The sequence below is a fragment of the Drosophila mojavensis genome, unplaced genomic scaffold, assembly GCF_018153725.1.
Source record: "Drosophila mojavensis isolate 15081-1352.22 unplaced genomic scaffold, ASM1815372v1 contig_16, whole genome shotgun sequence".
NCBI lineage: Eukaryota > Metazoa > Arthropoda > Insecta > Diptera > Drosophilidae > Drosophila > Drosophila mojavensis.
Genome location: NW_025318693.1, coordinates 10,767,489 through 10,781,550, shown reverse-complemented (window position 1 = coordinate 10,781,550; position 14,062 = coordinate 10,767,489). Strand labels below are relative to the sequence as shown.

Genomic DNA, 14,062 nt, shown 5'->3' with positions numbered 1-14,062 from the left:
GCAAAAATCAAAGAATGGAATTTTGGTATTAGCATGTTGTCAAAGTACGGTCACCTTGGCTGACAGTAGAGGAAAATTATTTATATTTTAGAATCCACGACGCTTTGCATACGAAAATCATCAAAATATTGTAGTTACGCTCTAATTTTGAACGCATTGATGCATAAATGACAAAGTGTGGTATTCAAAAAGCGAAAAATATGTGTTATTTGTGTTTAAATGGTTACGCAGCAACCAATTTACACATAAAAATATAGCCAGCACCGCGGCCATCAACAAAAACCAAAAACTACGATAGAAATTTGCGTGCGCAAACGGCAATACTGCATGCTAGAAAACTTGAAACGTGCAAACCCTCAAAAATGCGCTCGCCATTTCCAGTGTAATTAATTTAAAAAAAATTGCAGCAAAATTGCTGCCGCTGCTTTGCGGTGGTGGTGCAAAAAGAACATAAAATCGGTGGCAAGAAGAAGAGCCGCCAAGTGAGAAAATTGAAATAAAAAAATAAAAAACGCAAACCAAAGCAGAGTCAAGATAATCAACCGCTACGGAGTGCTCCGATCAAAATCAATTAATCATATCACATCAACATAATAAGAAACGCTCAATTATTGCAACGTGCAGTTCATTGTGTTATTCGTGCTGCAGGTGCTGCTGCTGCGGCTGCTTGGCGCTTCGCTGCTCAGACGCTGCCAACGCTGACGACATGCGCGCGTAGAGTTGCCAGCTCTGAAATAACCAAGGTAGTCGCATTTCTGGCGGCTTCTATCATCACAACACGGATCGACATTCTTTTGGACCCATTTCGTTGGTAAATTGCCGCAGCCTATTAAGTAAATAGCAACACGAGATTCAACGCGTTCCTTGTTTATTTTTTCTTTGGTTTTGGCATACAGGTTGGCAGCCCTGTTCAGCAATCAGCGAGGACAACATTTGCCAGGCAAAAATCTGCCTTTTGATAGACGCGTCGTGATCCCACGGATCGACGACGCCATTAACTAGATATTTCGTTCGCCCCGTTGTTCAAGAAAAGCTGCCACCATTCGGAAGAAAAACACTTCGAATATGACCCACAATATCGGTATGGCGCCATATCGTTTGCCGGGTCCAGCGGGCGGCCTCTGTCCGCCCGATTTTAAACCTCCGCCCCCGACGGATATTATCTCGGCGCCGAGTAATCCGAAGAAACGGCGGAAAACATCGAATGCGGCCAATTCGGCGGCAGCCGCTGCTGCAGCAGCAGCAGCTGCGGCGGCTGCCGCTGCCAATTCCATGCAACAGCAGCAATCGGCACCGCCCACACCTCAGGATCTGTTACCACCGCCGCCAATGGGCGGCTTTGGTGATACGATCGTCGCGTCCAATCCATTCGATGATAGTCCCCAGGTATCGGCCATGTCGAGCTCGGCGGCCGCTGCCATGGCGGCTATGAATCAAATGGGCGGCGCTGGCGGTCCGGGTGGACACTTTGGACCGCATCCGCATTGGGAGGAGCGAATGGGTATGGGCATGCATCCTCATATGCATCCACATCATCCTGGTGCTGGCGGTGGCCCCATGGGCCATGGGCCACACGGACCGCATCATATGGGCGGGCCACCACCTATGCGTGGCATGAGCCCATTGGGACCTGGCGTGCATCCGCATCCGCATGGCATGGGACCTGGCGTAGGACTACCGCCACACATGAATCACGGGCGAGGCGGCGGAGTTCCCATGGGCAGTCCAATGGGTGGAATGGCCGGCATGGGCGGAATGAGTCCGATGGGAAGCATGGGTGGACCAAGCATATCCCCACATCATATGGGCATGGGTGGATTGTCGCCCATGGGAGGTCCAAATGGACCAAATCCGCGTGCAATGCAAGGATCGCCCATGGGTGGCGCCGGTGGACCGATGCCCGGGCAAAACTCTCCTATGAACTCGCTGCCAATGGGTTCGCCTATGGGCAATCAAATTGGCAGTCCGCTAGGTCCCGGACCTGGACCTGGTCCTGGACCCGGCCCGGGTGGCCAACAACAGCCTGGACAACAGCAACAACAACAACAGCAACCACAAAACCCGCAACAGACGCACATGAATAATGGACAAATGGGTCCGCCGCCTCTGCACAGTCCGCTGGGCAATGGACCAACGAATCACAGTCATATGTCCGGCGGACCAGGTCCGGGGCCAGGTCCTGGGCCGGGTGGCTTAGTCGGACCTGGTGGCATGTCGCCGGCGAATAGCAACAACAGCAACAACAACAGCGGTAACATGATGGGCGGCAATGCAGTGAACAACAATAGCAATAGTAATAACAACAACAACAACAACAATGGCAGCAACAATCCCAACAGCAACAGCAACAACAATCAAAATCCTCATCCACATCTGTCGCCAGCGGCGGCAGGTGGACGTCTGGGCGGAGTGCCCAATCAAACAATGCAATCGAATGGTCCAATGCCAACGTCGTCAGCGTCATCGTCTGCTCCATCAGCATCCACAGCGACGACGACGTCCACAGCGGTAACAGCGACCACATCAGTGCCTACGTCCTCACCAGCGCCGCCCGCCATGTCACCGCATCACGCGTTAAACAGTGCCGGTCCCAGTCCGGGCATGCCTAATGCGGGGCCCAGTCCGTTACAATCGCCGGCGGGCAACAACAACAACAATAATGGACCCATGATGGGCCAGCAAATGAACCCAAATGTTCCTATGCAGCAGCAGCAACAACAACAACAGCAGCAACAACAACAACAACAACAACAACAGCAACAACAGCAGCAGCAGCAGCAACAACAACAACAACAGCAGCAACATGGCCCCATGGGCGTCCATATGGTTGGCCAGCCAGGCGGACCCGGTGGACACGGACCTGGGGGTCCCATGGGCATGGGCATGAATCAAATGTTGCCGCCACAACAACCACCACATCTCGGTGGACCACCGCACCCGCAACTTATGAATCATCCGCACCCGCATCATTCGCATCCAGGCGGTCCACCGCCTCACCATATGATGGGACCGGGCCCAGGCATGCATGGTCCAGGTGGTATGCCGCCTCACATGGGCGGCGGCGGTGGCGGTAATCCGCATATGATGGGACCACACGGGAATGCTGGGCCACATATGGGTCATGGTCACATGGGTGGTGTACCGGGACCGGGTCCAGGACCAGGCGGCATGAATGGTCCACCACCGCATCACGGAATGCCATCTCACCATGCACACACACACCCACATCATCACGGTCACGGGCACAGTCCCATGGGTGGGCCAAACATGTTTGGCGGCGGCGGCGGCGGTGGGCCTATGGGTCCGGGTCCCATGGGCAATATGGGTCCCGGTCCAATGGGCGGTCCCATGGGCAACATGGGCGGTCCTATGGGAAAACCCATGACAATGAGCGGTGGCAAAATGTATCCACCGGGTCAGCCAATGGTCTTCAATCCTCAGAATCCTAATGCACCGCCCATCTATCCATGTGGCATGTGTCATAAGGAGGTCAACGACAACGATGAGGCAGTCTTCTGTGAATCCGGTTGTAATTTCTTTTTTCACAGGTGAGCAGAGGTTTCAACCTCGTCCAACCAGCGACTGAAGGCTTATCTCTATTTATATATATGTTTTCCATTTTGTAGAACCTGCGTGGGTCTAACCGAGGCGGCCTTTCAAATGCTCAATAAGGAGGTGTTTGCCGAGTGGTGCTGTGACAAGTGTGTGTCTTCCAAGCATATACCCATGGTCAAGTTCAAATGCTGAAGAGCCACCAATCAACTGCAACAACGATTGTAACCACAAAACCAACAACCACCACCAGCTAGCACTCATTCACTCTGTATAAATATATCCAAGCATTAACTATTTTAATTGTAGACTTTAAGCAGTTTAGGCTATTCACATACATCATACACAATATATGCGCTCACAATAGTCAAAGGTCCCCAACGAAACCATCAATTTAAATGCGACGACTCACTTTATATATATATATATATATATATGTATATATATACCTATATCTATATATATGGCCGAAGCCGTGTTGTGAATTTTCGCTTCGGCCAGGCTCAATGTGCGCATCCTTAAAAAACAAGAAGCGAGAAGAGAAATCAAACCTTAAGAAGAAGTTAAAACAAAATCTGTATGCTAATGTAATATAGTATAGACTAGTATACATATATATATATATAAGTATATATATATACATCTATATCTGCATGGCATATGAGTCGAGGCGTTGTCTGCCTAGAAAGCGAGATAAGCGTAACGGAAATGGAAAAAAAATGAAAACAAAAAGAAATGAATTGAAATACACACTGAAAAATGGCGAATGATACCGTCGAAATTTGTATAGATGATAACGAAAAGCAAATATCAATATACTCCAGTGTGTATTAAAAAAAAAAAAATTAAAAAAAAAAAAAAAAAAAAAAAAACAAATCGGCAATTCCAAGAAGGAGAAAGAGAAAATACGTTAATGTGTTAAGCTGAAGGAAAAGGGCCAGATAAGACCAGACAATTGATTTTACAATTTGTTTTCGAATTATTAGAATTTTAAGTGTGTGGAATGCATGCCTATGCGACACAAATATATATATATATATATATATATATATATATATATATATATATGTATGTATATATATAAAGATTTCTTAAACACTAATTACCGATCTGACAATGAGCATTCAAATTGTAACGTACAGCAAATTTCGAAGTGTCTGAAAAGGTCTTTCGTGTGGTGTTTTTTTACACTTGCGTCAATTTTGCATCAAATTTTAAACAAAAATCAGAAACAAAATATATACAAAAATATTGATTATGTATGCTAAGCTAAAGAGTATTGACGTATCGATTGAACTGAAGAGAAATTGTATTTACAAATATTAAAGATCGAGGAAGAGAAACTGAAAGAAATGCGAGTGAAATCGATTGAGAACAAACAAAAAAGATATATAAATATATAAATAAATTTAAAAATAAAATCAAGCAAAATACAAAAAATCAAACAAAATAAAAAAATAGGAAAGCACAAGAAATTATTAAGTGAATGCAGCAAAACAGAAATAATTTAAGCATAAACAGTTAACGCGTGAATTCTGAATGAGAAATTGTATAAATTGCAACCTAAGTTATTTATAATTAAATAAAAAAACAAAAAATACATACAAAATAGGTTGAAAACTTGAATGCTTTTTACTATGGAAAAGGGATAATGAGATTCCCAATAAATATTATTGTGGGATCAGTTGAATCAAAATATGAAGTCATATCTCTGTATCATATTTACACAAGTTTTAAGTTATATAGAATTCCACTGACCACTGGTAGCCAACCATCAGCCATTTCGAATGCTACAATCTTCCAAAAACCACTCCACGTAATCTTCAGTGCTTTAAGTACCTATATAGTATTAAAGACTTTGTTCATAACTTTGCAGCGAAGAAAAAACAACAATAGTTTGTCTTGTTTCGTTTACTCCATTTCTTAGTTATTATTGCGTATATTTTAATGTATTTAAGTTTTGGAATACTTAAGCTAAAAACGCATAGGTTAAATCATTAATAAACAAATACAAATATAAATTGATTTGATGAGTTTATGCATTTGGGAAACTCACACAACAAATGCCCAAAAAAATGATGCAATTATTTTGTGGCTTGAGGACAATTTCGAACTGTGGCCGATTTCTGCTCGTGCAAGCAAATTTTGGACGAGTTGACATTGTCTTAGGGAGGGCGATCGCTTAAAGCTATAACATTATATATTTTTTGATTACAATTAACTTTGCTTTTAATATATGTTTCATAATCATAATATATGCAGAGTACGCAGCTGTACGATTAGGTCTCTGCATGGTGCGCAATTTTATCCGATCGCTGCCGTTATTAGCTCGGCCACATCCTGATCTGTGCTTCGCACGGTTAAATTTAGCGTCACGCCCTCAGACAGAGCTAATTTGGCACGCACCAACACTTCGATGCCGCCACGGAAGGTGCCTGCAGGAGATGGATTACAGTTAATATAAAAGGCAATACTCAATGCTGACTCTATCGCATACCCGAGCAGAGTACGGTGTGCAGATGCGTGCCCTCTTGCACTTTTTCGGAAAGATTTGCAGGGCCCAGACCCAGTAATTTGATAATGGTATTCACGGCATCCTGCAAATTGTTCACAGCAGAGAGCACAAAGGTGTCCTCGGCTTGGAGCCATTCTGTAAAAGCAAATGTCAATGATTCATATAAATTTGAGTTTATAAGTAATACGCAATATATATATATATAAATTCAAGCAGACCTTCGCTGTCGGCAGCATCCCATGCCACTTGGAAATTATTCTTCTTCGTTTTCTGTATTTGGTCGGCGACTGTGATGTCTAAGTCCTCCAGCATGTACTCATCATCGTAGCCCTCATCCGAGTCGGGCTCTCCAGTAACAGGATCGCAATCCTTGACCACAAACCGTAAAGTTGCGCCAAATGTAGCTACAAAAGTGAAAAAGAAAAGGCCACAAAATTAATTACTACTAAATCACAAGAATTTTTAGATTAAGTTTACCTATGGAACTACTGACATCTCGCGGAAATTCGACAATTACGAATGTTGTCTGCAATTCGTTGTAGGCCAATTTTGGGCAGGGCACTATCTTACGTATTATAAAGCCCTCGGGCACCGTCAGTTCTACACGGACATTCTCCAGAAACTGTTCGGCGAGCGTATTAAGGCAATCAAATTGTAATACAACAAACTCAGCAAAGATGTGCTTGATGCACTGCACCGTATACTCCGTTTCGCTTTCTGTTAATTGTATTGGTGCTGTGCTTCGATGAATGGGTCCCAAGACCTGAATGCCCGGTAGCTGAGCCAGACGTGCGGCACTCTCTTCCTCTCGCGTGATTTTAGGTGCTCGCGGTGCACTTGTTACCATCATCACATCATTGGTGATCTCTGGCTTTACGATCGCGGCCTTGGGCACAATGGAAATGTCGAAGTGATTTTGCAGATCCCCATTCAGATGATCTGCCAGCGCCTTCTCTAGCAACGCCAGCGAACAGTTCTCACGTTCGATTATGTAGTTCTTGTACAGTTCCGGCTTGGCCGAGTTAAGTATAGTTAGATAGTATGTGGCACGATCGCGTACTTCATCATCTAAATCCATCTGACAGCGTCCAAGCAGCACTAAAATGTTGGCCAACAGGGCGGGACACGAGGCACCAAACTGTGCCAGGGCAGTCACTGCAGCGGCGCGTACAATCGGACTCTCCAGAATAACGCGATTGTATATGAAGCGTATGTATTTGGAGGGCGTGGCCGCAAATGGTCCCTCTTTGCCAAGCAAATGCAGAATGCGTACGGCTAGCGAGACGTGCTCGCAATCTTCTATGAATTCGCACAGATGCGACAGACCGGACTCCTTAGCATCGACATTCTCTTCGATGATCGTTATAATGGTGTCCACAATGGAAGTCTTGTATTCCAGACCGCCCTCTTCGCGCAGCATGCCACTAAGGAAGTTCATTAGCACAGTGTGCTTACGTGGATATTTGGCGCACAGGGCACAAATGGCATGCACCACCACAACCTTGAACTCATCGGAGATTTCCGCCACAAATGTTGAGATTTGCTTCATTAGACGCTCCACTGAGGATTCGGCGCCGGTTTTCAACAGCGTAGTAATGGCTAGCGTAGCCACCGAGCGATTCGTGTCGGTAATCAGACCCTCCAAATCCAAATTGCATGTAGTCACAGCGGCCGGATGAGTCATGGCCACCTTGTTTAGGGTACGAACGGCAGCAAAGCGAAGCGTCGCCTTAACCGAACTGCAAAACAGTTGCAGTATGGAGAACGCTGGCGAGAGCATGCGTGGATTTGTGTTCTTCATATTAACAATGGCATGGGCCGCTTCATATATGACCATTTCGCTCTTGTGGCGCAGACAGGACTCGATAAAGGTGTACAAAGGTGAGTCGGCAAGCTCTTCTGCAGGTATGTCCTCCTCCTCGATCAGTTTGCAAGCAATGCGTATCTGCAAACAAATATTTTAATAGGGGTAACCTAATATAAAAGATTCCCACTTACCAGCATGCACACTGCGTATGGACTCTTGAGCGATCCACGCGTCAATTTGTTAACCAACTTGGAGACGGCCAGGCGATCCGATTTTCGTATATGATAGAGCAGCCCCAGAGCATGATACTGTACCATAATGTTATCGCTATTTAGGGCTTCCTGAGCCTCGTTTGCCCAGCGTTTGACAACGTCGCCGGCGGTGTTAGCCAGACGCAGCGAACTAACCAAAGCGGCACACGAAACAGCCGCATTTTTGTCCACGATGCATTGCTTCATGTAGCGCTCGACGGCCTGGAGCATTGTGTGATCTGTGATGCTGCAGAGGGCACGTATGGCAGCGGCACGGTATAGGTCTTCTTTGCCGGTCATGTCCTTTGTCAGTGAGCTGGTCACAATGATCACATCCTCGGCAATGGAGCTCAGCTCCTTAATGCCCAGATAGACCATGCGGCGCAGCACCACATCTTTGGACTGGAACAGCTTGGTCATGGCAAAGAAGCAATCAGTTGCCTCTCTGGCTACCAGCTGCTCGCCCTGATTAATCAGGTAGAGGATCTTGGTGAGAATGTGGATGCATTTGCGTGCATTTACTGGAGTTTCATTAAATGTACGCGTCTCCTGCAGCACTGAGGTCTTCTCCAGATTTTGGTACGCATTCGTGGGACCTGTGGTATTCCGTTTGTTTCGCGAATTCGAAATAAAATATTTCATTTTATGTTTTTATCGAACCGGCAGTAGGCAATAAATATCATTAGAACTTGAAAGCAATTGAGTGTAGAGTGTGTTGTTCGGGTTTATTTAGTGTCTGTTTGTGTATGTATGGGTTTGTTAATATTGTTGTGCTCCGGTTTTTATAATTGCCAGCAGAGCACCTTCTTCAATTATTAGTTGGCAGTTGATGTTTTGTTGGCGCTCCGGCGTCACTGTTAGTACAATTTCGGTGTTTGGCAGTTACTTACCGTCCTCCTCCTCATCCTTCTCGCGACGAAATGAACCCATTCTTGTGATGCTTACTTTAGAAACGTGTCAAAAATAACGAATTTAATTGTGAAATTGTATAAAGAAAAATCACTGATTTTTCGCTATGCGTACACGTCACACTACACAGCAAGAAGAAGTCCAGTATTCACCATTCAGCTGTAAACGTTGCTGCCTACTTTAACATTTGTCCCACAGTCACATTCATTGTTCAGATGTTTTGCACTATCGATATATTCAATTTGATTTTATTGTAAACAATATATCGACATGTTTCATTTTCTTTTAAGCTGAATAAAAACTCTAAATTGATGTATTAGCTGTTTTATTGCTACTCATTCCCTTATTGTTATTTAGTGCCTAATGGCGGAATGAAATATGAATTCCAGCTAAATTTGTTTACTAATCGAAGTGCATGTCTAAATATCGAATTTCGATTGCTAGCATCTATGATTTATTACGATATCAGCATATAAAACCAAAACGTTTTCATGACATTTATTTTCATGTGAAAGAAAATCAAATATTAAATAACAAAATAAAAAATGCGTTCGCGCACCAGAAGCCGCTCTCGTAGTCCACGAAGAGATCGACACGACTACGACAGATCACGTACGCGCACCGAAAGGCGGGAAGCTCACAAGCCGGTGGCAGGATCTAAGAATAGAGATCGAGATAGGCCGCACAAAAATGGGTATGAGAAGTCTCCTTCGCGGCAAAACCGTCGCAGCTCGAAGCAACGAGATTCGCCTCCACGACGACAAAGCGCGCGTGACCGCTCATTGAGTACTGGGAGCAGTAGCAGCAGCACAGGAAGCAGCGTTAGTAGCAGCAGCAGCTCAAACAGATCCGCCTCACGTAGTCGAAGCCGCCATCGCCACCGTAGCCGAAGTCCTGTAAAACAGAGAAAGGAGTCTGTTGAGCGTTGGCCTAACGACCGCTATCACGAAAACAACGAGAGGCAAAGCAATCCATTTCGAGGACGTGCACCGGAACGTAGCTTCATAAACGATCCGGCTGAGCGGCCTAGTAGGAAAAATTATTCACACCGAGGTGGCGGTCATCCGAGGGACTCGAAGGCTTTAAGTGCGAGACGCGCGCAACGTGTACGCATTGGCGAAGAAGGCGTGCCAGAGGTTTGGGGCACAAGTCCGACGCGTTCAAGCACCCATGATGTGGAATTGGTTAAGGGTTCCTATGTGGGGCCCAAAAAGAAGAAAAAGAAAAATAAGAAATCATCCAAAAAGTCAAAAAAGAAGGCAAAGAAAATCAAAAAGAAGAAAAAGAACAAAGGCACTTCCAGTAGCTCATCTGACTCAGCCTCCTCAAGCTCATCCTCATCAAGCTCCAGCAGCGAAGATAGCTCAAGCGATGATGACGATAGTTCAGAGAGTGAGGATGAGGAGGAACTTTGGCTAGAAAAGACAGCGGACGGCATTAAAAAGCCGCCAAAAAAGAAAGCCAAAAAAAGCTCAAGTAAAAAGAACAAAAAAAAGAAGAAGAAGAAGAAATCGGAGTCCGAAAAGAAATCTTCATCTAGTTCATCAAAGTCCAAGTCAAAAGCGAGTGGATCTAAGATCGAGGAAGACGTGGGTCCGGCTTTACGCTCTGGCGGCAGCCTGAATCAAAAGGACTTTGGACGAGCTTTGCTTCCGGGTGAAGGTGCTGCAATGGCTGCTTACATTGCGGAAGGCAAGCGCATACCTCGACGTGGAGAAATCGGCCTGACATCGGATGAGATTGCCAATTTCGAATCAGTGGGCTACGTGATGAGCGGCAGCCGCCATCGTCGCATGGAAGCTGTGCGTATTCGTAAGGAAAATCAACTTTATTCGGCGGATGAGAAGCGTGCCCTGGCCATGTTTAGCAAGGAGGAGCGACAAAAGCGCGAGAATAAGATATTAACACAATTCAAGGACATGATTAACTCCAAACTGCAAGCTAAGGATAAGAAGTAGTAATATGACAGTAGTACGAAATTAAAATTTATATTTATGTCGTGCTAAACTAATTGTAAAAAAAATGGTACAAATTTATTTTGTGCGATAATATGTATGATTTAATTGAGAATATTATTTGTCTAGAATTAAAAATTGTAAAAAATAAAATACTTTTATCATATCTCTATTGTCTAATTTCCATTCTACATTGAAAAAGATTTCAAAATTTGCTTAGAAGAAATCGATAGTTAAATGGTTTACTCATAAAAACTATTATATTTATGCAGATTAATTGTAATTAATTAATTAATTTCGTTCATATTTCGGCGAAAAGTTAGCGGTATTATTATATAATATTTGCGGTATAGTGAATGGAAAGTAAAATATGTATATTACATTTAATTTATTTATTTTAGCAACTAACATTTTTACCAGTTCAGATTTTCAATTTAATATCGGGCAAACTTTCATTAGACCGTTCGAAAAATGTAATTCTTTTTGTTTAATCAAGGCTCTTAGCAGTTTTTTTGACAGAATTTTGATCGTATTAAGGATCTTGGATTTTAAATCTAACCGCTCACTTTTGTCCAGCATGCTTTTAACTATATGCATATAATAAAATAGTATTTAAAATATCAATTTTATCATATAAAAAATACCTCTTTCCATAATGTGGTTCCGATATATGATCTCCACAGTCACTGAGTTTGATTGATTAAAGGCTTGTAACAACAATTCAGTTGCTTTACGCAACTCTATGAGTTCTTTAGCATGCAAATCATTCTGGTTCAAGGTCCTGCAATGGGTCCAGCAACGACGTTCTTTGTTGGACCCCTTACAAGACGACTGCGACAGAAGACTTGCTTCGCGTATCTCATTCAGTTTATCCTCGCTCAATGACTTTAACTCATTTCCGATGGAAACCAGAGATGGGCCCAGTCCATTCATTTGCTGCGACAGGCTCGACTCGGAACCCTGTTCCTCCTTACAGTCAATGGGGATATCCTCGGCCTCAAGCTCATCTAACAAGGATACAGTGACGAAAAGCTGTAGACCGAGTTGTCAAATGTTAGGTAAATAATAAAGGATAAAGCAATTTGTTGGGGGGGAAAACAGGAAATATATAGAAAGAGGAAATCAAGAAACTTGAAGAATAGAAGATATGCAATGATATTGAAGAAGAGATATGATAAATTCATCCGTATTGTTAGCCAAGAATTTTAATTGTTATGTAAGATACATCGACGTTTTGCTGCAGATTATATACATAAATGCAAGCTGGCTTACTTACTTTTCTTTTTAAACGTTTAGCACAACTAATCATTTTAGCATGCAGATCTGCTTTCTGATTGTCTTCCAGTAAAGCTTTCATGTGCGCCTCATTTGATTGCAAATTGTGAAGAATTTTTTGATTGGCCTGCACGATATTCTTTAGATTGTCGATCTCTGTTACAAGTCTGATATTATACTTGTCGGCCTTTTGCAACATTTGCTCCACGTAATCCAATTGCTGATCAAAGCCCACGAGCATTGCACAATCGTCTATCGTATCCATTACGAGGACTGGTGAGCTTCAATGGACTTTAATTTAATTGCTTAATAATTTAAATTTTTTGTAATTTAACCAAATGTGATGTTCTAAATAAAAACAAAATTCAAATGTTTCTGAAAGAAATCGATATTTCTATTATACATACACATCGATAAATACACAGTACTATATCGATAGCTCATATAACTTCCATTTCAAAATGTTTTAGTACATCTGGATGTACTATAGAATAAAACGTTTGTTGCAACTTATGATTATTTAATAAACTATTGGACATATCTGTATGTACATTCTAAAGACACTTAGTATAAACTAATTTAACTTTAATGTAATAATCTTTTATCTGCAGCTCATCGCATTGGCAATTACCACCATTTTGCGCACTACGTAGGCGTTCGTGCCATAGTACGGATCGATGTCCTGTTTCCCCATTGTTACATCGCACTCCATGCGCGTAGTTGTCGGTGCGCTGTAATCTTCGCTGGCTGTGTCTAGGGCAGACGCATGAAACTCTAAGCAACGACTAAATGTTAGAATCTCTTCCAGATTGGACACCTTAATGCCGGCGCCTGGCATTATAATCATGTCACGATGATGCTTTGCTATTAACTGTGCTAAGGCTTCAACGCCTTCGGCAGCGGATGCACGAAAGCCACTGCTAAGCACACGTTTGAAGCCCAGTTCCTTTAGCAATTCGACATTCTCGTGCATATATTTGTTGTCAGTGAGATCGAAGGCACGATGAAAGGTTACAGGCAGACCATACGACTGCTCCATTACACGTCGACACTTGTCCACATCGATTGTTCTCTCTGGAGTAAGCGCGCCAAAGACAAATCCATCAGCGCCATGGGAACGCAGTAATTCCATGTCGGTTAGTACCGCTCGCAACTCTTCCTCGCTGTAGACGAAATCGGTGCCACGTCGCGGGCGCAGCATGCAATGTATTGGCAAAGTAAACGGTAATTCTTTGAGAGTCTTCAAAGTTCCAATGGTGGGTGTTAGGCCACCCTCCTGTAGGGCGGCACAAAGTTCAATGCGAGCCGCGCCGCCTTCTTCAGCCGCAAATGCTGATTTTATTGAATCAACACATACTTCCAACTTTATATCATGAGCTGACATTTTGCAGCGTTTAAATAAATTAATATAATTGTGTTGTAAGTATTTGTTTATTACTAACACTGTTTATTTCCCAACTTTTGCGTGGTTTTCACAGTTTCTAGTTAACAGCAAACTGAACATAAAGAAGAGCAATAACAGTTTCTGCTAAATTCGTTTAGTATCGAGTAAAAATGTTTAAGAAGTTAATTTAGTTTTAAAAATTCTACAGAACATTACTGGTAGCTGCAAACAGCCTTAAAGCGAACTGAACTTTAGATGTTTGCTTTTTGTATTAAGACATAACGTAAGACACTGACCAGTGTCAGTGCGTAAGATTAAATAATTTTTTGTTTTATTGCTAAAGCAGTGTCACAGTGCTATAAAATATGCAAAGTATCGTAAATTTAAACTGCTGTTTCCCAAAATGCGCTGCCA

The 14,062-nt window shown here is 43.3% G+C and overlaps 4 protein-coding genes and 1 long non-coding RNA gene across 9 annotated transcripts; 2 read left to right on the top strand and 3 right to left on the bottom strand.

The window, feature by feature from the left end:
- The first annotated feature begins 27 nt into the window (after positions 1–27).
- LOC6572758 (protein pygopus) lies at positions 28–5,163 on the top strand. 2 transcript variants are annotated; one of them, XM_001998828.4, is made up of 3 exons: positions 28–811; positions 897–3,548; positions 3,627–5,163. In XM_001998828.4, the coding sequence occupies exons 2-3, from the start codon at positions 1,066–1,068 to the stop codon at positions 3,745–3,747; spliced, it is 2,604 nt and encodes an 867-aa protein (XP_001998864.2). In that variant the 5' UTR covers positions 28–811; positions 897–1,065; the 3' UTR covers positions 3,748–5,163. The 2 variants fall into 2 exon arrangements, with proteins under 2 accessions (XP_001998864.2, XP_015022072.1); XM_015166586.3 differs by having other exon boundaries at positions 28–833.
- Positions 5,164–5,448: 285 nt separating this feature from the next.
- Positions 5,449–9,190, bottom strand: LOC6572759 (coatomer subunit gamma). Its single transcript, XM_001998829.4, has 6 exons — positions 9,016–9,190; positions 8,066–8,721; positions 6,545–8,012; positions 6,286–6,471; positions 6,050–6,202; positions 5,449–5,987 (listed from the first exon to the last, which is right to left on the bottom strand). The coding sequence occupies exons 1-6, from the start codon at positions 9,053–9,055 to the stop codon at positions 5,857–5,859; spliced, it is 2,634 nt and encodes an 877-aa protein (XP_001998865.1). The 5' UTR covers positions 9,056–9,190; the 3' UTR covers positions 5,449–5,856.
- LOC122756770 lies at positions 8,830–9,020 on the bottom strand. Its single transcript, XR_006356623.1, has 2 exons — positions 8,929–9,020; positions 8,830–8,861 (listed from the first exon to the last, which is right to left on the bottom strand). It is a non-coding gene; the product is annotated as an uncharacterized LOC122756770 (long non-coding RNA).
- Positions 9,191–9,329: 139 nt separating the features above from the next.
- On the top strand, positions 9,330–11,155 carry LOC6572760 (NKAP family protein CG6066). The gene has a single exon (XM_001998830.4). It carries the CDS (start codon positions 9,580–9,582, stop codon positions 10,990–10,992), a length of 1,413 nt encoding a protein of 470 aa, XP_001998866.1. The 5' UTR covers positions 9,330–9,579; the 3' UTR covers positions 10,993–11,155.
- Positions 11,156–11,362: 207 nt separating this feature from the next.
- LOC6572761 (copper homeostasis protein cutC homolog) lies at positions 11,363–14,007 on the bottom strand. Of its 4 annotated transcripts, XM_032728088.2 has the most exons (4): positions 12,444–14,007; positions 12,266–12,391; positions 11,634–12,021; positions 11,363–11,576 (listed from the first exon to the last, which is right to left on the bottom strand). In XM_032728088.2, the coding sequence occupies exon 1, from the start codon at positions 13,646–13,648 to the stop codon at positions 12,866–12,868; it is 783 nt and encodes a 260-aa protein (XP_032583979.2). In that variant the 5' UTR covers positions 13,649–14,007; the 3' UTR covers positions 11,363–11,576; positions 11,634–12,021; positions 12,266–12,391; positions 12,444–12,865. The 4 variants fall into 4 exon arrangements, with proteins under 4 accessions (XP_032583979.2, XP_043863155.1, XP_043863156.1 ...); XM_044007220.1 differs by having other exon boundaries at positions 12,266–14,007; XM_044007221.1 differs by having other exon boundaries at positions 11,634–11,996; positions 12,266–14,007.
- Between the last annotated feature and the right edge of the window lie 55 nt (positions 14,008–14,062).

What these genes read in the sequence shown, in the direction of transcription:
- LOC6572758 (XM_001998828.4), top strand. Translation starts at nt 1,066, where the DNA reads ATGACCCACAATATCGGTATGGCGCCATATCGTTTGCCGGGTCCAGCG. An exon ending in TGTAATTTCTTTTTTCACAG is followed by an intron (nt 3,549 to 3,626) that starts GTGAGCAGAGGT and finishes TCCATTTTGTAG; the next exon opens with AACCTGCGTGGGTCTAACCG.
- LOC6572761 (XM_001998831.4), bottom strand. Translation starts at nt 12,529, where the DNA reads ATGGATACGATAGACGATTGTGCAATGCTCGTGGGCTTTGATCAGCAA. An exon ending in CTAAACGTTTAAAAAGAAAA is followed by an intron (nt 12,022 to 12,265) that starts GTAAGTAAGCCA and finishes CTCGGTCTACAG; the next exon opens with CTTTTCGTCACTGTATCCTT. An exon ending in GAACCACATTATGGAAAGAG is followed by an intron (nt 11,577 to 11,633) that starts GTATTTTTTATA and finishes ATATGCATATAG; the next exon opens with TTAAAAGCATGCTGGACAAA.
- LOC6572760 (XM_001998830.4), top strand. Translation starts at nt 9,580, where the DNA reads ATGCGTTCGCGCACCAGAAGCCGCTCTCGTAGTCCACGAAGAGATCGA.
- LOC6572759 (XM_001998829.4), bottom strand. Translation starts at nt 9,055, where the DNA reads ATGGGTTCATTTCGTCGCGAGAAGGATGAGGAGGAGGACG. An exon ending in CATACGCAGTGTGCATGCTG is followed by an intron (nt 8,013 to 8,065) that starts GTAAGTGGGAAT and finishes ATTTGTTTGCAG; the next exon opens with ATACGCATTGCTTGCAAACT. An exon ending in GGATGCTGCCGACAGCGAAG is followed by an intron (nt 6,203 to 6,285) that starts GTCTGCTTGAAT and finishes TTGCTTTTACAG; the next exon opens with AATGGCTCCAAGCCGAGGAC.